Source organism: Phalacrocorax aristotelis, chromosome 4, assembly GCF_949628215.1.
Source record: "Phalacrocorax aristotelis chromosome 4, bGulAri2.1, whole genome shotgun sequence".
NCBI classification, from domain to species: Eukaryota; Metazoa; Chordata; class Aves; order Suliformes; family Phalacrocoracidae; genus Phalacrocorax; species Phalacrocorax aristotelis.
The window spans coordinates 81,948,025-81,968,369 of NC_134279.1; the positions used below are offsets into that span (position 1 = coordinate 81,948,025).

The 20,345-nt window shown below is 48.1% G+C and overlaps 1 protein-coding gene across 2 annotated transcripts in view; it reads left to right on the top strand.

The window, feature by feature from the left end:
• Window positions 1-7,668: 7,668 nt before the first annotated feature.
• Window positions 7,669-20,345, top strand: part of ATRN (attractin) — a 161,267-nt gene continuing 148,590 nt past the window's right edge. For both annotated transcript variants that reach the window (XM_075092237.1, XM_075092238.1), the window contains exon 1: window positions 7,669-8,161. In XM_075092237.1, coding sequence (XP_074948338.1) covers window positions 7,812-8,161 — 350 coding nt within the window. In that variant the 5' untranslated portion in view covers window positions 7,669-7,811. The remainder of the gene's footprint in view (window positions 8,162-20,345) is intronic.

Below are 20,345 nucleotides of genomic sequence, written 5' to 3' on the forward strand. Positions count from 1 at the left end.
GTAAGCAAGGTGCAAGGAACTTCAGCGGCATCACCACTAAGGGTGTAAGGGTATTAAAAAAAGATATTAAGGCTTTGAGAAGAAAGGTGCTACTGATGGAGAAGAGCCCAAATTGAGACTCAGGCGTTTCTCTTCTCATAAAAGCCAGGATGAGGGTATTTGTGCTTTCAGAGACTTTATTTTTCTAATGATCTCTCTTTCCTCCAGCATGAAGCCAAGCTCCTAATAGCTACTACCAGCCCTCCATGAAAGCTAAGGGAGAGCTCGTGGACCAGCAGCCCAGCGCAGCACAGAAAGGCCACCGGACGGAGTGTGGTGGAGCCGGAGGTGTGGAATCCCGCGGTGGTTTTTGCCTGGAATCCCGAGGAGTCAGCTGTGGAAAGGACTTTGCACTGGCTGCCTTTTTAGCAGGGCGTTTTCGTGCGCAGCCACATCAGGTCTTCAGCAGGAGCGGCTCTCCTGAGAGCTACTAACGAACGTGCTGGATTCATTAGCCTCCGCCAAGGGGCAGGTGCCTGAAGAACCGCAGCCAGCCCTGCTCTGTCCCCTGGGGAGCTCCGTCAGGGAGAAGTGAGCGAGCAAGAAGCGTACATTCCAGCTGTGGCTTTGACAGGGGGTCACCGAAACAGCCCTGAAGCCCACGGCTGGTGTTTCCTGGCGTGGCTGCTCTCCTGGTCATAGCCAGGGAAGGTGGTTAAGGCTTCAAGCAGCTGAGAAAATGGAGATTAGCGTCTTCTCCCAGATGGTGAATAACTTACAGTCGTCTTTCCCAAGAGCTAGAAGGAGTCAGCCTGCTGTGTGAGCCAGAGTGAGGAAGAAGGAGAACTGGTAGCAGAGCTAAGAGACAGAAATAAAGCTAACCGGTGTCTACGGGTGTGTTTATGCTTCAATCCTTCAGTTAATTACTGCCTGTTGGTAGAATTGCACCCAGCAGAGGTCGGGTACGGCACAGGGTCTGTCTGTGCAGCAGCCAGAAACGCACCTGCATCCCTGGAGCGGTGCCTGACCTCCCTGTAATCCCGCTGACTCTGGTTCCTGGGCGGTGAAAGCCGCCACGGGGACGGCGGTGCCAGGGGCTGACGAGGGAAGGTGTTTCCATCCTGGCTACATGAGTCAGCCCGAGCCAGGCCGCATGTCAAGGGCAGCAATCACGTTTCCTTGTAGCAGCATTGTCGAGGGTTGGGCGGCACCGTTCGACTCCCTCCAGAAGGGCAAAGGCAAGGAAGCGGTGCACTTCCACGAGCCTCTAAAATGAGCTGGGAAAGAGGAGATGACGGGGAGGTACAAATGCAAGAGTGTCTCCCACCCTTCCCTTGCTCCCTCCTCTTCCTCACCAATCTGATCTCTCTCCGGGAGGCGAGACCTCTTCAAACAGACCCAGCACCGTCTGCCTCCCTGTCTGCCGAAGCACCCTGGGGACGGCGTTGCTAGCGGGGTCTGGCACCCGTCGCGGGGATGCTGAGGCTCTCACTTTACCAAGCCACCATGGGCACCAGCTGCTCCCCCAGCCCCGACGTCGGAGGAGAGAGTCCCCGAGGTCAGACACAGCAGAGATGCTTCTCTGCGAGAAAGGCAGAGCGTCTGGCGCGGCCCCTAACAACATGCAGCCTGTCCTCACCGTTTTGTTCCGTTTTTTGTTCTGAACATACAAAACTGCCTCGCCTCCCTTTATTCCTCCCAAGAATACCCCGCATAATCGTGGCAGCTCCTCTCTTTTCAGGCCTTGCCCTCCAGCTGAATGTGCCGAGGGCCACATTGTACCAGGCTTCGGCGGCGGCTCTGAATGCCTTTCGTTACCCTCTCGCTCCGTTTTGGGAGGAAGCAAGGAAGACAGAGCTATTTTTGTAGCATCTAGGCTCTCCCCAGACTGCATCTAACTTGCTATTGTTGGTCAATGATCTTTCAATTACTGGCTACACTTGGGACTTTGGTCTGTTCTTGCAAAAAAGGGCTGATGTATTCAGCGCGCTCTTTCCAAAGAGCAGGCTTGGATGGGACGATTAGGCTGCGCAGGAGAGTTGCTCGCAAACAAAGCCTTTCTTTTTAGAAATATGAGTTTGAAAGTGCAGCTGGCTCTTTTTTCTGCAGCAAATTTACCGTTCTGTGGTAGTTTTTGCGTGCTGGTGATTTTTCTGTTCCCAAGGAGTGCAAGCTACTTTCTTTTGATGTTTTTTTTTTTTCCTTTTCCCTCCTTACTCTTTATACAATACCCTGATTTTTGTTATGAAGCTGGAGGTTATCTCAAAATACGCCAGGATTCCAGAGGAGTGGCTTTACAGAGATTATGGCTCTGGGCTGGGAGCCACACTTTCCAGGTTTGGACCTAACTTTAGTCCCTGTCTATACACATGAACATTTTCCCAAACAGACACTCCGTTTTCATAGTTACCCAGCTTGAGGCAATCTGATGCTGGTCTTCAGAGCCTGCGCATCTTCCCACTAAAATCAGATGGAGATATACGGGTCAAATATTTCCATAAAGCTCTTTCAAGACACGACCTGGAAATAGAAAATCTATGAGAAAAACAGAAGCAGAGCGGGTATACTGCGAGTAACTCGGCCACTGTGCTGCTTTTTGCTGAACCGGCATCGATCCAACAGCCTGTACAGAATCGTACAGGATGAAATAGTGTTTCTTTTGAATTAGCTGTAAGTCCAAGGTCATTACATTTGTAACGACTAGAGCTCTGGCAGGGCTCTGCGCAGGGACCGGTGTCACAACCCAGGTCCGTGGGGGGTAGCTACCGGCTCACTAACCACCGTTGCCACAACAGCTTTGGAAGGGCGCAATGTTCTTCATTTTCTCTCGTAATTCCTACAGTTCCAATAAAGTTTTATTACTAGTTTCCCCCTACCCTAAAAATGAAAGGTCTAAAGCAACTGTGCAGATGCAGGTATTTTTCAGCTATTCGTCGTCACCAATCAGACCTTTGTTCCTGGCAGCACTTTAGTTATTATATTTCGTTCCTTATTAAGCATATTTTCGAAGGACCTTTGGTCATTACGACTGAATCGAAATGAAGGAAAGAGAGGTGAAAGCAGACCTCTAGCAAACTCCGAGTTTATGCCTAAATGTGCTTAATAATTGGATGTGTGTTGTCAGACATCCTCACGGCAGGATTTCCAAGTGGGTGGGTGGAAAATAGAGGGTTTCTGTGCTCACTCCTGCTGTTCTGACACTTGTATCAGCTGGGGACCTTCGGTGGGAAAGCTCCTTATTTGCATGAGAGAGGGAGGACTTGTGCCAGCGCAAGGTCTGGGGAATGATCACAGAAACCAAAAGAAAACACGGGTGAGGTGTTTGCAGGAAGGCTGAATTCTGGAAAGGAAAAAAAACAACAACCTGAAGCAAGTCCTTCAAACGACCCAGAGAGTGTTTTGAAGGAAGATCACAGAGAGTTGTTAAGCATGGGGTTGGCCCACACATTTCCCCAGACAGCAACCGAGCACCATCTCAATGTATGAATATATTTTGGTCTGGGGCCGATCCTGTTCAGGCTCAGACTTCACCAGCGCTGCAGAGGCGAAGCACCAAGGGAAGAGGAGCTTTGGGGCAAACAGGTTTTTGTTTTGAGTTATTTCAGTTGCTTGGCCTGAAGTTGTATTTAATGAGAAAGGCTTTAGCGCTACATGTGAGCTGCTTTTTGCAATAGCAGGTATTTATTTCTTGCTGTTCTCTTCAGCCCAGAAAGGCGAGGAATTTCTGTTGGGGTGCAAAGGATGATCTCAGTGCTGTTTGGCAGGATGATATCCTTTTTCTTCCTCTTGCTGTTTGTAGAATGAGGAGGATGTTTTGGATATGGAGCAAGGACATGCTGCTGGAGCCAGACGACCCCGTGTTGTCTGGATACAAGCAGAGCAGCTGGAAGGACCTCCAATAGAAGGGACAGGGCTGGGAGCTGCTGAGGGTTTGGGAACATGGGCAGAGGTTGCAATGGGTGGAAACAGCAGGTCAGGTGAGGAACAGCAAAACAGGCGATGCTGGGTTATGAGCTAACTGGAAATAGCTGCTTCCAGGCCCTTGGGAAGGGAGTTATCGGTAGCGTTTAGGGTTCCTGTGAAACAGCTCATCTCAATAGAAGCAAAAAAAGCTTGTATAATGCAGCGTTATGGTTATGGCTTCATGTGATTTTTGACCCCAGATATCACCATGGCTTGATCCATTTTGAGTCGTGCAGATAAACAGACCAAGCAACCAGCTTCCCAGGGCAGCTCCATTGTTTACGCATCCGTGATACCCAGCTCAGCCGTGACTCAGCCGTCAGCAATGATGTTCTGACCTTATTAATATCAATAGGAGTCTTCTTAATGAGGACGTAATTTCACCCCAGAGGCCAATTCATTAATTAGCATCTCTGGCTATCCTGTCATTGGGCCTATGAAGAGGGTAGAAACTTGACTTAAATACTGAGCAAATATGTGCTGAGTGAATATGCGCTCAATTGCACTTATAACGACAACATACAGGGTCATAAAAGTTTGGCAGCAAGAGGGAAAAGAGGCGAGTTTAGCGTCTCACTCCGACAATAATTCAGTGCTGGTACCTGCTCATTGTAGCCTTGCATAAAATCAAGGAAATTCTTGCTTCATTATTTTTTGATTGCACGTGCTGCACAAAGTTGTGGGAGAGTCACTGAAATGCTGCTCCGATTTTGTTTTTTAGCGGTGATACCCGGGACTCTTCCATCCCTCACCACAATCCCCCCGCTTGGTGCGGTTTAGCAAAAACACCATTGTCCTGCTGCGCCTGTTTCCAGGAAAGGGTGTTTTAATCATTCTAGTGCATCTATTATGAAATATTTCTGTTTTCCGAAATAAAAATAGCCTAGTTTGCACTCTGGGCTAACCCAACTCCTCCCCTTCCAAAGCGTATTTTCATGTTGGAAAGCTGCCTGCTAATAAAAACAAACAAACAAAAAGGTATTTTTGAACATTCTTTGCATGTTAAAAATGAACAGATTAAACTTAATTTACCAGTAACGATCTCCCACAGTTAATGTTTCATGCAGACAGCAACGGGGCGCAGTGTGATCCCTAACAAGGTCAGGAAAGGATTTCTTCTATTGTGCAACATTCACGGATGTTAGTCTTCTCTAAAGTATTCGAGATTGGCCACCGGCAGCTGGTGAATGCTCTATTAGCTGCACTACTAACTTGTCACGGTGGGAGAACTCTCTCTCCCGACTCTCATTTGCTGGATGAGTTTCTTAACTCTTCATTTAAAGGAGTTAAAGTTTGCTTGATAAAAAAACACCGATCTGAGGAAATGTTAAGGAAAAATTGTCGGAAAAAGGGTGGGGAGACATATAAGGAGAGGTGGCGTCTTGTGTTTTTCCACCTAGCTGGAAAAAAACCCACTCAGATTGTTAAGTGAGTGAGCTTCTTCAAGTCTGACACTGACGCGGAGGAGTTCAACGGAAGTCCAGGATGGGAACAGTTTCTCCAAGTTTATTCTCACCATGTTAACCAATGTTTTTGCTTTCAGCCTCTTGTGCAACAACTGGCTATGTTTGGCAAGACAAGGGGAGAGCAGGTGTTGTGAAAATACAAGTATTGTTGTCTCTGGTAACTGCAAGCGAATACAAATAGATGTGGGGAGAGACAAAGCAGAGGATGGAGGTGATATTTGACAGCAGATGCCAACCTCAGGCCTGAGCTGGTAATATTTAACTAGTGCAGGCGGTACAGGAGCAGTGCCAGAGAAGTTTCCACCGTTGGGAGCCCTTTGGCTTGAGCTGGCGGGAGCAAGGTGTGCTGGCAGCACCTGTGTGACGCAGCGAGGACAATCCAGAGAGCATCGTCACGCGCTGGCTATGCCCTGAGCTGGGCAAGTCTCGGAGCCAGGCTGGCTTTTGCTGGCAGCACCTTGGATAATGGCAGCGGATGGTACCTGAATCGGCAGGTTCAGGGCACGGTGGCAGTTGTTTGTGTCCCAGGAATATATATATGTATATAGGAATACCCTCCCTGCGCCTCCACCTCTGGGTAGCCTAGAAGGTATTCGTAACCTATTTCTCATCTCTCGCATCTTTTTGGTTCCCTGTCTCCTGCGCGTAACAGGTCAGCCCAGCACAACATTTTTAAACTGAATGCAAGACTTCATTTTCCTGCTTGGGGCCTCAAGCAGAGAAGGCAAAATACATGAACAATGGTTTTGTTGACAGATGCTTGACTGACAAAAAGACCCAAACTGGTCTTTAGATGTTTTCTTTTCTATCTGCTCAGCACCCTCCATGGTAACTCACCTAGAAATCACAAGGTTCCGACTGAAGAACCTCCTGCAGCTCAGACAAGTAACTAATATTTTGATTTCTAAATAAAAAATGAACTATTTAAATAAGGTGAGTTGGCTATTTCCATGCAGTCTGTTGTCCGTCTTTGTATTACTGTACCTAAAGACCGGTCACCCTTTTTTATTGGAAAAAATGTGAATAGTATCTTTTTTCACCTTTTATTTAAAATAAAAATAACAATATTTCTCAGCTGTTGACATCCTTCCACATTTGAAACAAGGTTTTAAATTAACTACTTGAGTAACTCCAGTCAGATTAATGGAGACAGGCCAAAGGCAACGTTTACCCAAGAACTCCAACACTGTCAACTTTCTCACTCCTTCTTCACCCCACCGAAAATGAAAGGTCTGATCATTTCGAATGGCATCTGTGTTTCTGCTCCACCCTTCCTGCTGCAAGTGGCATCTTTGCTAGCATCTATAGAGAACACTCTGCTGCTCTGCCCACAAACTCAGGAAAGGACCAGAGATTTAACCTCTTCAATTCTTCTCCCTCAGTCCTTTGCTCTTAAAAATTAAGGCCTAAAAATCCTTGGAGAGCATTAGCTTAACTTGTTTTCCAGGGTAGGAAGGTATTCCTTTTTGCAGATCCCTGTTTTCTTGCTTACAGAATCAAATAATAAGACAGATGCGTATTCCCAATTTTAAAGAGGAAACCTTTGCTACCCAGCGATGACAAATGTCCCACGCTTGGTTTTTTTGTGCCGCTGTAATTCTTGCATGAACAGCAGACTCTTTACTTTGCTTAAGCCAGACCCAACCACAGCAGATCTCAGCACTAACCAAAACGGTGGTTGGAAAACCCCAAAGCACAACCTGAGCACAAGCAACTCCCGCTTCAGCTGCTCCCGCTTCCAGCCGCCTAACGCAGCATCCCCTCCCATGGCCTCAGCGCCGCGTGGAGATGCCCGTGGACGGGACACCCCTCACCTCACGGCAAGCCCCTGCGCACACACAGGTGGAAGACCCTGTCACAAACGAAGCAAGATCCATCATTTAAACAAAAAAACCTCCAAACTCAGTGCTTTTTTCCCATATTTTCCCTCACTTTCACCCTCGAGGCCTCCCACATGCCTCAGTGCCGCCCTCACCGAGGCCTCCCTGCTCCCCCCCCCCCCCCCCCGCCCTGCTGCTTTAGGGACGGTTTTGTGGCGGGGGGTGTAACCCTCTGACGGGTCTTTTACCCCCCGGGACAACCGGGGAGGGGGGTACGGCGACACCCCCAGCGTGGCGGGAAACACCCCGCTCTATGCTCCTCGGGCGGCAGAAGCGCCCGGCGCGGGGCCGCTCTACCCAGCCCCCGCCACCCGACTCGCTGGCAGGAGGAGGGGAAACCCGCTGCCAGTGGCCGGCGTGCGGGTGACGTCATCGGCCGCGGCCCGGCGGCGCCGCCTGGCTGCTGCGCGTTCCTCCCTCCGTCTCCTTCCCGCCCTTCGCGGCCACCGTAGCGGGAGCGGCGGAAGCCCCCACCCCCCGCCCTCACCGGCCACCGTCCCGGGAGGCGCCGCCGCGGCGGCGGATGGTCCGCGTTGTCCCGCCGCCCCCCGCCCGCCCCTCCCGGAGTCGGCGTCGTCGTTGTCGTCGTCAGATGGCGCGGGAGCGCGCGGTGCGGCGGGGCCCGGCTTGGAGGAGCGGGAGGCCGCCGCCGCCGCGGCGGTTGTTGTTGGCGTTGCTGCTGTTGTTAATGCCGGCGTTACCGGGGTTGGGGCCCGCCGCTGCCGCCGCCGCTGAGGAGGAGGAGACGGTGGCGGTGAAGGAATGCGACAAGCCGTGCGCTAACGGCGGGCGGTGCCAGCCGGCCAGCGGGCAGTGCGAGTGTCAGCCCGGCTGGGTGGGCGACCAGTGCCAGCACTGCGGGGGGCGCTTCAGGTGGGTCCCCTGAAACGGGAGGGGGGGGCCTCTGCGGGTCCCCGGTCGGCGACAATATGGCCGTGGGTGCGAGGGGCCGGTGGGGGGTACGGGACGGCGCGGAGGGGTGGGTGTGCGAGGATAGCCGGGGCCTGGTGTCCCCGGTTCGGGGGACACTCGGGGGCAACAGGGAGGGGGGTGCGAGAAGGGTTGGGGTTCAGGGTTTTGGGGTTCCAAAAACGGGTGGGAGTCTCCGGGGTTGAGGCTGCCCAGGGGTGAGTCTTGGGGGGAGGGAGGCATGGGTGCGAGGGGCACATCTGGGTGGCGGTAAGGGGGGAGTGGGAGCGTGTCGGGGGGACACTAGAGGTTTGGGTGTCCCCGGTTGAGTTTATGTGGGGACAAGTCTGAGGGGAACAGGGGTGCGGGCATGAGGGGCTGATCCAGGGGGGGTGTGGGTGCTAAGGGCTGGTGGGAGCTGGGTGGGGGAACAACAGGGATTTGGGGGGGGTGGGTGTCTGGGAGCCACAGGGATGTGGCTGCGAGGGGGCAGGCTTAGGGGGTGACAGGAGCGTGGGTGCCAGCGTGTACAAGGCCAGATCTGGGGTGTAAGCAGTTGGGGCTGCACAGAGAGGGTCTGCGAGTAACAGGGTGTGGGTGTCGGGTGCCCCCCGCCAGCAGCGCTTGGCGTGGAAGCAGCGGTTGGTGAGTACAGGGTGTTTGTATGGCAAAGAGGTGCCTCTGAGGGGACGGTGGTTTGGGTGTTGGTTGCTGGGGTTGTACAGGGGTAACTGGGGATCCGTTGTGGGTGTGAGGGGCTGTGGCTGTGTGGGTGTAGGGCAACGGGTGGGTGTGGGTCTCGGCGCAATGGACTGCGCAGGGCTGAGCCTGGGAGTCGATGGGATGAGAATAGGTCTGGAGAGAAGGGAAAGGTGGGGGAGATTGGGGAGGGGGTCGTATTGGGGGCAGCAGAGGTGGATTTGGGGTCCGCGTAGGTAGAAGTCTGAAGGGTGGTGGGTGAACGAGGGCTGGTTTTGTGTGTGGAGGTGGCTGGTGTTGAGGAGTGGGTGCCTGGGCTGGAGGACAGCAGGGGTGGGGGGCCAGTTCCTGGGCAAAGGCAGACATGGGAGAGAGACTGGCATGCAGGTGGGGGACTGGATCCGGCTGGGAGCGGGTTGGAGTGGGAGAGGAAGGGCGTGCAAGTGGGTGTTAGGGCTGGGTGGAGGCAATAGGGGTGTTGGGGGGGTTTAAGCAAGCTCATCTTGGCAGGTAGCATAAGCAGGTGTTGGTTAAGGGTGCATTCGGGAGAGGTATGCACAGGGGAGAGAAGCAGCGTCCTAAGGGGGGGCAGCTGGCACGTGGGGAGGGTCAGCTCGTGGGGCAGAGGGGTGTGTGCAGGAGTGGTGCTGGCTCTTGGGGAGGGCCAGTGGGAATAAGAGCCTGGCGGAGGGAAGCTCCTGGGTTTGCTGGGGGACAAGGCCAGAGCTGGGCAGCTGGAGGGGATTGAACAGGATGGGGGGTGGTGTGAGAGTCCTGCCTCTTTGAGGGGAAAAAAGGCTCAAGAGTGGTTCTGGGCAGAGGGACGGCGACCCCCCGGCTCTGCGCTTGTCCAGGCTGTGTGCATATTTGTGTGTTGGGGGGTGAGGGGTGGCTGCACAGGTGATCTTTGGGCTGTGCAGTCCCGGAAAGCACGTTGCCTGCAGTGCAGAGGCCGGTTCTGGTGGTGATGGGATACTCAGTTGGGTTGTGTGTCTAGAGCCTATCCCATAGGATGAGAAATGGGAAATCTTCATGGGAATAGGGTGGAAATGCACCCTGGCTTCTCTGTTTTCAGTGGAAGAGGTTTCTGTAAGATGGTTACCTGCTTTGGTTTTATTAGCGAGAGAGGCAGCCTGTGTGTCTGCATGCGTTGGGTGAATTCCCCGTGCAGGGGTCGTTCCTGGAAAAGAAGGAAATGTAAAAAGGGTGAATTTTCTAGGCAGCGATTGCTTTCTCGGGGAGCTGCGCCTGAAAAGTACCAACCACCCTTAACAACGCTCCTTGCTGGGGGAAGGGGAGCCGTCTGTGTAAGCCGAACTCATGGAGGAAAAACACTTTGCTTGCTTTAGGAGTTGAGGTTTCTATTTTTTTATTTGTATATTTTGACAGTCTGTAGATGGGGGTGTGATGCAGCTAGTTTGAAAGGGGTTTGTGTGGCAGCCATGCTAGGCTAGGCGAGCCCTGGAAGTCGAATGCTTCCTTTTTAATGTTTTTACCACTGCCACGATAAGAATTTTCTTCTGGCTGGGAGAGAGCGTTGCGAGGTAGCCACCTTGAGCGGTTTAGGTTATTGGTCATTTTAAGGGGACCTGGTTTGGTTAAGGGCAGAGGGGCGTTTCTGGATGGCAAAACTGGTGCTGCTGAATAGCAAAAGAATTGGTATATATCCACTGGTAATGGCTTTTTTTTTAGCCTCGCGTCTGTTTTGGTAAAGCTTCTTGTGTCTTTTTCACATATAATTCCGGTCTAAAGTTTTGACTAAAAAATATAATGTATGTTTTTCTTTCCAGATGTTTTACTTAGCCGTTTATAAACGGCTAAATAATGTTTATAAGCTTTGAACTCTGAGAAGCACAAACAAGTGTTTTTAGCGATGTTTAGAGCTTTGCAGTCACAACTTTCACATGCCTTTGGGTTTACTCTGTCTCCTCTCAGAAATGGCACTGCAGGGTTTTTAGTTTTTGGTGCGGGGCTGTCAAGAGCTTGGCTTTAAAAGCCTTGGCGTGTTATTAGAGGCCGTAGGTACAAACGGGAAGTAGGAAGACAGGTGAAAATTATTTTGTAAGTGTGGTATATTCCACATGCTTATCTGCTTGAGTGAGAGATGTAATTAAATTCGGTATGTTAACCTTCTGGTCCTTATCTAGATGTGTATGATGACTATATTTGTGGCCTTGACTTTTTTGTTTACATTGAACGTTGGGTTTGTCATGATACGACTTGTGCTTCGCTGACCTACTAATCCCTCACACCTTCCTGCGGTAGCAGCGAAGAGCGAACGTCGCAGCTTCGCGTTGCAGCCCGCTAATATCCTACTTACCGCTTTCATTAGGAAAGTCTGTTTATTTAGATCGTGGTTAGAAACGCAGGTAACAAACGTGGGGTGGAAAGTTTTCTTTCTTGTTTCACCCAAACTGCGGAAGGGGAGATGATGCGTGGTGTGTTACTGTTCTAGCGTGGATGTGTGGGGGTTTTTCACATGGGTGTGGTGTGCTGTGACTTCTTGAAAAGAAAAGGGCATAGTAGAAGCGTGCGTGCACGTGGTTTTGTTAGTGATCGTTCCTGGTTGTAGGGATGGCTGCTGAGAAAACACTGGCCCCTGCACAGATCCATGATGCTCTTGGTAGGGTAGGCGATGGAGTTATGAAGGACTTCAGGTGATGCTCGTTTTTTTGAGATGTGGAACCAGCCGCTTGAATTCGTTAAAGATCTTGGTTTTCAAGGAAACTGAAATAGAAAATATAGGACATGCCTGATGCACCGGTGTTTTCTATTTCTGTACAAACCTCCCGTGGGCTTCTGTGCCGGCTGGAGTCTGCTGCAGGCCAGTGGCTCTAAGCTGCCGTGATCCGGGCAGGAGGGGACTACTGCTGGGAGGGCTGGGAAGCCTTCCAGTCGCAGAGCTGCAGCAGGATGCTGGAGAGAGCGTTTTCGAGCAGCGGAAGCTCAGGAGCGCCAAACTCGAGCGTGAACTTTCAGCATTGGGTGTTGTACAGTCAGAAGGATGCTGCAAGCTCTGAGACCACAGGCTCTTCGAAGCGCTTCCCATAGCTCAGTGACACAACCTCTTGTCTTGCTTGAATTGGATTGTTTCAGCCGCTGATCAGCAGACAGACAAGGGCTGCCGAGGGAGGTAAAGCACAGGTTAAGAAATGACTGCTAGTTTACGTAGATGTATTGGCCATTGATCGGCCATTGATCGTAGAGGTTTGGATAAACAAATTTAGGATAGTGCTTGCCTTCTGGAACAGTAATTGTATGAGGATTGTGTGTATAGGCACGCTGATGGGCAACTTGATGTATGATTGTAGCTGAAAATACGAACAGACTGTATTTGTGACTGTATAATGCAATACCAAACGATTCCAGAGAACTGTTTTTTGTGGGTAAAGGGACTGGTTGTCCTTTCATGGTAATATTGGGGTTTTTTTTTTATTTTTATTTTTGAGGTGGGAGATGGAAGATGCTAAGCAGTGCTTAGCAATGCAACACGACGGTTGGAGGGGAATAATAAAAGATTAGAGTGTATCTTTTAAACTACCTTTTTATTAATTTAATGGAGGCAGTTATGGGCTGCTGATTGAACGTATTAAGGAGTCAGTGGTAATGCAGTGTCCTTGGCCGAAGAGTATTACAGTGAAGGGGAATTTCCTCTCTAGAAGATTTGGGTAAATCATAACCGCAGAAAGCGCCTATCTGGCAAAGAACTATCACAGTCCCCATTCTTAAATAAAGGGCAACTTTTGGTCAAAAGCTAACATAGAAAACCATTGTCTTAAAAAAGCTACCTGATGCAGTTTAAAGCTCTAGGAAGGTCAGGAAACTACTTAATATATCTGAGGATGTTGGCAATTTGAATCAAATCAGTTTAAGTGCTCAAATTAGATTTGGGTGCTGCATTTGTGCCTGATCCCCATCCTGTTTCTCTCTTTTCATTAGTCCATTATCGTGCTTTAATATGATTTTCTCTTCCATGTTGCTGTGTGAAAGGCTCGCTCAAATGTTGTGCACTGGTAATAAAAGAATAAGCTATTCAAGTAGGAAATACTTAAGCATTATCAATTTTAAAGAATCCACTGGGGAGAAAAGAACCTTCATATGCTTTTATTTCATTCTTGGAGGCATTATTTCCATCTCTGGATTTATAATATTGCTAGGAGGTGTGTGTATACCTGTTTAAATATGTATGTCTGTATTTCTATCTATATATGTATTTAGATAGCCTGTTCATTGAGAGACATGCTCGTGGCTAACATTTCATCCTAATTCTCACTTTTATTGTTACTTTCATTGTTTTATTGGACAGTCTCATATTTTACTGGGGCTGTTTTAAGAACAAAAATCCATCTGTGAAGTAATTCAATATTTTTGAAATATCTGAGATGTTCGACGGTTTTTGCCTTGCACTGAATAGCCAGCATAAATATTTGCCTTGCGTGAGGTTTTGTTAATGTTCGCAAGAAGCTCAGTTCTTATCGTTGCTTTTCAGTCTGCTTTATAGAAAGGAGTCAATAGCGGAAAAGTCAGAACAGTAAGACAGTGCAGCGCGCGCTAGATCCTTCCTGTCAGCCCTGCCTCGTGCACATCAAACATCTTCACCGTTGGAGCACTAGTTATTGGAATTATTGAACAGCTCACTGTTCAGCTTGTGAGGGAGAGGAGTAAGCGTCCAGCTGCTGTCTTCTTGCTAAGCACATCGGAGCGTTGGGAACTCCGGCAACGGTGCAGGTAGAGGATCATGTTCCTCCACCTGCCAGTTGCAGGAACATATCACTGCCTGAGACGTGATTGCGAATGTTGCCTTTCCTGCAGTGGTCGTCAGGGAAGACATTCCTGTCTCGCTTCTCTATGTCTGTTTGAATATCAGGGAATAGCTGCCTGAGTCACTTCAGCAGAAGTTGTCTGACACTGTTCTAGATTTTTCCATTATTTCACAATCTCGGTTGCTTCTTTCATTCTGGATCCAAAATAAGCTCACGTCCACGCGGGTGTTTGCTGCCATCTTAGTCAATTTACATTTAACATAAATGACTTCTATTGAAATCCCAACAAATGACTGAGGTTAGCACTGCTTTCACGGAAATGGCTTTTTTTTTTTTAAGCTTTCAAAAGAAATAGGACCAGCAGTGCTTTTATCGTGTGTCCTGATAAAGTTAAATAACATTTGGAATATATGTGGTGGATTTCACTTTCCTGGCTTGTTCCTCTGAAGCTTTCGTGAGCAATCAATTTTAAAACCATGAACTTACTGCGCCTAACGTGTCTATGAAGATCCACGCTGAAAATCCTCTATATATTGAGATAATGCTGCTTCTGACCAAACTGTTGTATTATTGCATTAATTTAAGAGGCCCTCAGGTGCTCTTTTCTTAAACAGCTGGTTTCCTTGAAGAATTTTTTTCCTGTTTGAAGCACAGCACTTGGAATTAGCTTCTTAATCTGGTAGAGCTTTGCTTTTTTCCCTTGCACTCAATGTGTTGTCAGCCAGTTGTTCTTTAGGAGCTCTTAAATCCCATCTTCAAAAGCAGAGTGAAAAGATACAGTAAAAAAATGCAGAAGGTGGGGCTGAGAATTATGTCATTTTGTAGGTAGAGTGGTTTTGGTGGAGGAGGAGCGAGGCACTCCAAACTGGAATTCACCCTAAGGAGGACTGCAACAATTTTATTACAGTACTTTGTTCTTGCATGGCCACGTGCGAACACCTGCCTGTGTAACCACGGCAGCGTCCTGAAAGCAGGGCTGGAAAACTTGGTGATCAATTTTACAGCCAGAACAGCGATGATAAGTTGCTTTTGTGCTTGCTCGGAATCAAATTTTGCCTTCAAAAAATTTTTTTTTTCTTTGCTTTGAACCAAATACTCATTTAGTCGCTGAAACATTGAACCAGTAATGATGTTTGCTCTTTGTTTCCTGGTTTTGTTCCCTCGCTTTGTCTGTGGCTGATCCACATGGACTTCCTTTAGAGTCTACTTGAGACTGTCGCTGATACCCTTCCCTCCCTTTGCTTAAAATAAATATTTATCTGATAGAGACGCAGGTCGTTGCGAGGGTTTCATGCATACGATTCAGGGCACGGTCTTGGCTTGTAGAACCTGAAACCCTTGGGATTCTCAGAACGGAAGGGCTCTGTGCTGGTTGCAGAGTAGTGAAATCGTTGGGGTTGGTAAGAGACCTTCGCTGCACGCAGGGCAGGGCTTCGTGTGAAAACCTGCTGAGCTAAACTGGGTACCTCAGAATAGTGGGGGATTTTTAGAATAATGTTTGAAAGAAGATGGAGTCAGTGGTTTGGGCTGATAGCATCTCGCGTGACAAAGAATTTAAATGTTTTACTGATTGGCTGAGCTGTTCGTGCTAAAGAAGGGCAGCTGATCTCTGAATGTCGATTGTATGAAATACTTCGAGGACACCCCAGGATCTAGTTAACGTTCCTCGTACTGATTGCGGCTTAATTTGGTAAACCAGGTATCCTTGCAGTATTGTCAGATTCAGTATTTTCAGTTCTCTGAAAGCGCAGAAGCGGAATGAAGCCGGTGCAAGGGAGATCATGGTAGCGGAGGTGGTCTGGGCTTTCCAACCAAGGGTTTTCCACTGTGTAAACTACCTATTTATTTTTTTTTACACCCCCCCCCCCCCCCCCCGCCCCGCCATGCCTGCTGAGTTTGTAGCTGCGGAAGTAGTTGTTCTGCTGTATACGAACACTCATCTTGGATGTGCTCATTGCTTGCCACAAAAATTCAAGTAGGGGTTGTCGCTTTGTGTAGGTACAGGGTGTTACGTGTCCTGTCGTGGGGGAAAACTATCCATAATGTCTCTTACCATTAGTCAGTGCCGCTCGGCTTTCTGTGGAGGCTAACGCAGGGCGTACAGACGCAGCTGTGAAAATCCCAGTTTTTCTGTTATTTGTCTTCTCTTTCTATTTCCTGTGTTTTTTTGTTTTTTTTTTTTTTTTCCCAGAAACCTTGGGGGTGTTTTGCTAGTTTCTGTAATCTGAAAGGATCCAAAATAAGAAAGGCTACGTTAGGAAAACACCCTTTTGAAGGCTTTCTTATTAGTCCGTGTTTGTATTGCATGAAAATTTAATACCCGTCTCCAAGGTGGTGCTTGTCTGCTCGAACTATAAGAAGCTCGGCACAGATGAATTAGCATTTTTTGTAAACTCCTTTTAGGAACCCAAATACAGAAGATGAGAGCTATTTTTTCCATTCAGAAAATTTAGAGTTGGATTTAACATTATTTCATTGTGAAGTGAAAGAATGACTATGTCTTCAATTAATCTGCTTTTAAAGCTGCGGTAGTTTTCATCCCTGCTGTTTTTAACAGACATTGGTATTGCTATGAAAAAAAAATTATACCTCCAGCACATTTAGCTGTGGCGAGTTGCTGCGGGTGTAATGTATAGCTGTGCATTGAGTGGTTTGGGGTTTTTTTTCCCCCCCGATGTCTTTGTGCGTGTGTCATTATATCCTTCCTTTCACAGTTTTGTAATGCTCCAAGTGTTAGTATTGCGGCTCTGTTGCCAGATATTTTGAATTTAATTGCCTTATCCGGAGAAAATCTATGATTGAGGTTCACCCTGTGAACAATTTTTGGATTTCATTGCTTGCTACGATCGAGCACATGTTTGAGTTCTTCTAAAATAAACTTTTCGAGATGGCTTTGCGAAGGTTTTTTGTAGCAATGTGCAGCGTGTTTCCTGCCAAAGTTGTGCACCTGCCTGTTTAATGATTAATTTACAGGACTGATACCCTATTCATGCAGAGGGGAGAGGGTCACGTGAATTTTATAGCTATTTCAGAGCTTCGTATCTCCAATGCCTGGCCTGGTTGCATACTTTGATCTTGTGTGGAATCAGCAAAGGTGATGCCAAGAAAAAAATTTCTACCCATTGCAAGACCTGAGACGCAAAGTAGGAAGGGGCTGAAGTGCTGACTGTGCCGTCAGCGTTGCAAGACAAAATTCAGGGAAAACTCCTGCGTTATTTCCCATCGAGGACTTCTGTGCTGCTAGAAAAGAAATCATCTACTCCATCCGAATTATGAGCGGACATTGACGTTGCTGGTCCGCTGGAAGAGAAGTACTGAATTCCAAATAATCTATTGGGAAGTGATTACTTTCGAGGTCACTGATGGTTCTGAGACAAGAAAAATCTCATGATGTTTATATTTTTTTCAAATGGAGATTAGGATGAGGCATAATCGTAGGGTCAGTTCCTTTTATTTTTGTAGAAACATATTGTTGGACAAGATACACTCTGTTTCCAGATGCGTTTATTTATAGTTGCTGCCTGCTTGCTTGACAGTATGTTAGTGCACTTTGTTAACTGATTGATTTATTGCATTCAAACACATAACAGGCAGTTCTTTAAATCTGGGTCAGTCAGTGTCTGTTTCCCACAAGCGCAGGTTGCAGTGATTCTTTAAAGTCAGTGTTTTTCATTTTGGGAATGGTAATGGGTGTTTAAACATGCCCTCGTTCAACTTTTGGAGGATGAATCATTTTGAGGAGGTGTTGAAATGGTTCAAAGTCAAAAGCAGAACTTGACTTCCCGCCTATGCACATGTTTTCTAAAACATCCTTTCTAATGTTGCTGGAAATACTTTTGTCGTCTTAGTGGATATCGGTGATATTCTGTTAACTTGTTTTATTTGGATTTATATGGTGAGCCCAAAGACAACTCGGAGTGTTGTAAATCATCATAACGTTAAAATAGTAATTCTTGGATGATTTGCAGCTATTCTCAGTAACCTGAACTGTTGAGGATTTCTGGGATGGCAGGCAAATGCTGCCTCAGTACCCCCATAATTCCCTAATGCGAATGGCACAATAACAACTTCTGCGCAGGTTTGGTGGTTGAATGTGAGAGGATGGGGAGTCGGATTTCTGGTGGAAAACAGGAACGTGTGATCCAGTTGGAAAAGCTGTAGCGAGTTTATAGCCTGTAAATTTTCTAGCAGCACCTAAGGAAGAACAGAGAAGGGGGTAAGGGGGCTTCAGTCCTGGAAGGGTGAGGGGGGTGAATAAATGACGAACTGCCCAAGGTTGGCACGCTGGTTGGTTTGATAAAAAGTGCAGGTCATTCCTTCCGAAACGTGTCTGGACTTGCGACCGAAGCGGTTCGTTTTCCGCTCTCCGGTTCTGCCTGAGCCCCGTCGCTGGGTGGCTGCGTGCATCCTCGGCTGGCAGGCACGGCAGCCTTGGGGCTGGGGGTGGGAACCCGGCCCGAGGGGAGAGGGAGAGCTCCAGTGGTGCGCTTGTGCCAGCCCGGGGGTCGAGGAAGGGCGGTGGATGGCTGCACGAACTGAAATATCTGCAGGTCCTTGGTTACTGTGAGCTGTAACAAGGCTTATGGATAAGAAAATGTGGGTTCCCCTTGCTTAATGCTGGCAGGAAGGGAGGTGTGACGTGTTCTGGTGGCTTGGAGGTAGAGAGCAGCTTTTCTTCTTTGTCTGTGTTTCCCGGTAATGTCTTTCTAAGCAAAGATACTCAGGTTTTACATTGCTGTAAGTTGTGGGAGCGTCTTCTCTGCAAGAAAAGGACGGTATCACAGCCGGCATCGCTGCTCCTGTTTTTCCCCGCCTTCAGCTCTGCCAAAACTCTGAAGTATCACCGTATCAGTTTGTGCTTTACTTTGGAAAAGGCGTGGGGAGTAGCCTTAGCGTTCGCCGGGTGCGATTGCCTTGAAATCAGTGACCACGCAACTTTTAGGAATCAAACTGAAGTATGGTTCATCATCTAATCTCCTTGGTTCGGTTTCCCTGTCTATGAAAGAAGGACAAGTTATTTATCTGTTTTAAAGACGGTTTAATGATGATGCTGTTTACGTAGGAATTGGGGGGTTTAGAAGCCATACTTTAGTGGCAGCTTTTCATGGCAAATGGTATCCAACTTGTCTATTCTGAGGATAAATCTGTCCTACAGAAGAAATGTGGGTAACGTTACTATAAATATGCCTAAATCATCTTCACTGAGGCTTATGAAAAAGGATATTGTGTGTTGAAAGTGATGAAGTTTAAATGTGATCTTAATGTCTCTATCCGGTGCTGACAGGAATTTGTCACGTGGAATTAAAATTAAAAAAAAAACAAACCACCGTGAAAATCGTGTGATCCGATCAAAGCTGGTCAAGGCCTCAGAATATCTTCTGTGCCTCAAGTTTGCTTGTTTTCAGTGCAAGATGTGTATGTATGAGAGTATGCGTGAGATGAGACATCGTGCTGAAGGATCCTCCTAAAACCCACTGGTTTTTCAGCATCTCAAGGCAGGTAGGACAGAAACAGGGTCAAACGTGAGTGTGGACATGAAGGTATAGTGCCTTACCCTGTAAAATTGTATACCAGGCCTCCTCAAGCAGTGAACTGTGGTGAGCTATATTTTACCATGAGGCTCGTGAAAGCTGGTGAGACCTTGCAGGACCTCATCGCTGCTGGTGGTGGTGTCCCACAGAGAACGAGGAGCAGCCTCCAGAGCAAGTCACTGTGGCTGGGCTGGGCTGGAGCCTCTTTCTGGGAAGGTGGAGGGAGGTTTTCCCCTTTTTGTGGGTTGATGTAACTTCATGCATCTTTTTCTGGTGTAAAAACATAGGCTGTGCCATGGCACTCGGGGCATGCACAACTGGTGTGATGCAAATACTTCTGCCGTTCCCATCTTCCAACCTCTGTGTTCCCCCTCAGTCCCGAGATCTTTCGCTACGTGTAGGCTTTATGCAGCCTTCTAGGAAGCAGCTGTGTTTCTGTGATCTCTTGAAGAAGGATTTGAGAGCCGCTCTTTACACCCTGTGTGAGGAGGAGGGAAGGGCATTCTGCCCCGTTGCTTTGCAGAGCCACTGCAGTTTGGAAGTGGTTGTATGGAGTGAGCTTCCCCCTCCTCTGATTCTGTAGCATTACCAGAAAAAGAGGTTTAGTTTTCCCTCTATTGAGGCTGGAGAACAGGAGAAGGCAGCTCTTGGAAAGGGATTCCTTGCTTTCACCTGTAGATTTGAAGAAGAAATTCTGTAGGAGGCAACTCTGTTATGTGTCCATTGATTTCTGTTTATACTTTAAATTTTTATGCATTTCCTATTGATTTAAAATTATGATGGACATCAGCAAGTTTGCAAAAACCTGAGCATTTCATGGCTACGGTTCATGGGGTCCTCTCTGGGCATCAAGGCTGTCTTGCTTTTCTGTAGCAAGGTCAGTAAATAGGTGAACTCCTGTCACCCACCGAAGGAGATCTTACGGTTCAGGTTTAGGAGGACTTACAGGACACTGTAGACAGAACTGGAATTGCTGGTTCCTGTGTTGTCTTGTAACATAAGTGTTGTGAATGGTGTGGCCAGAAGCAACAAATTCACACTGAAAAATTAAGAGTAGCTGGATGAAGGCCACTATCCATCGATACTGGATGAGATAAACCGCTATGAATGACTTCTCTGGGATCTGACATATCTGAAGGAAAAAAAAAAGGCACT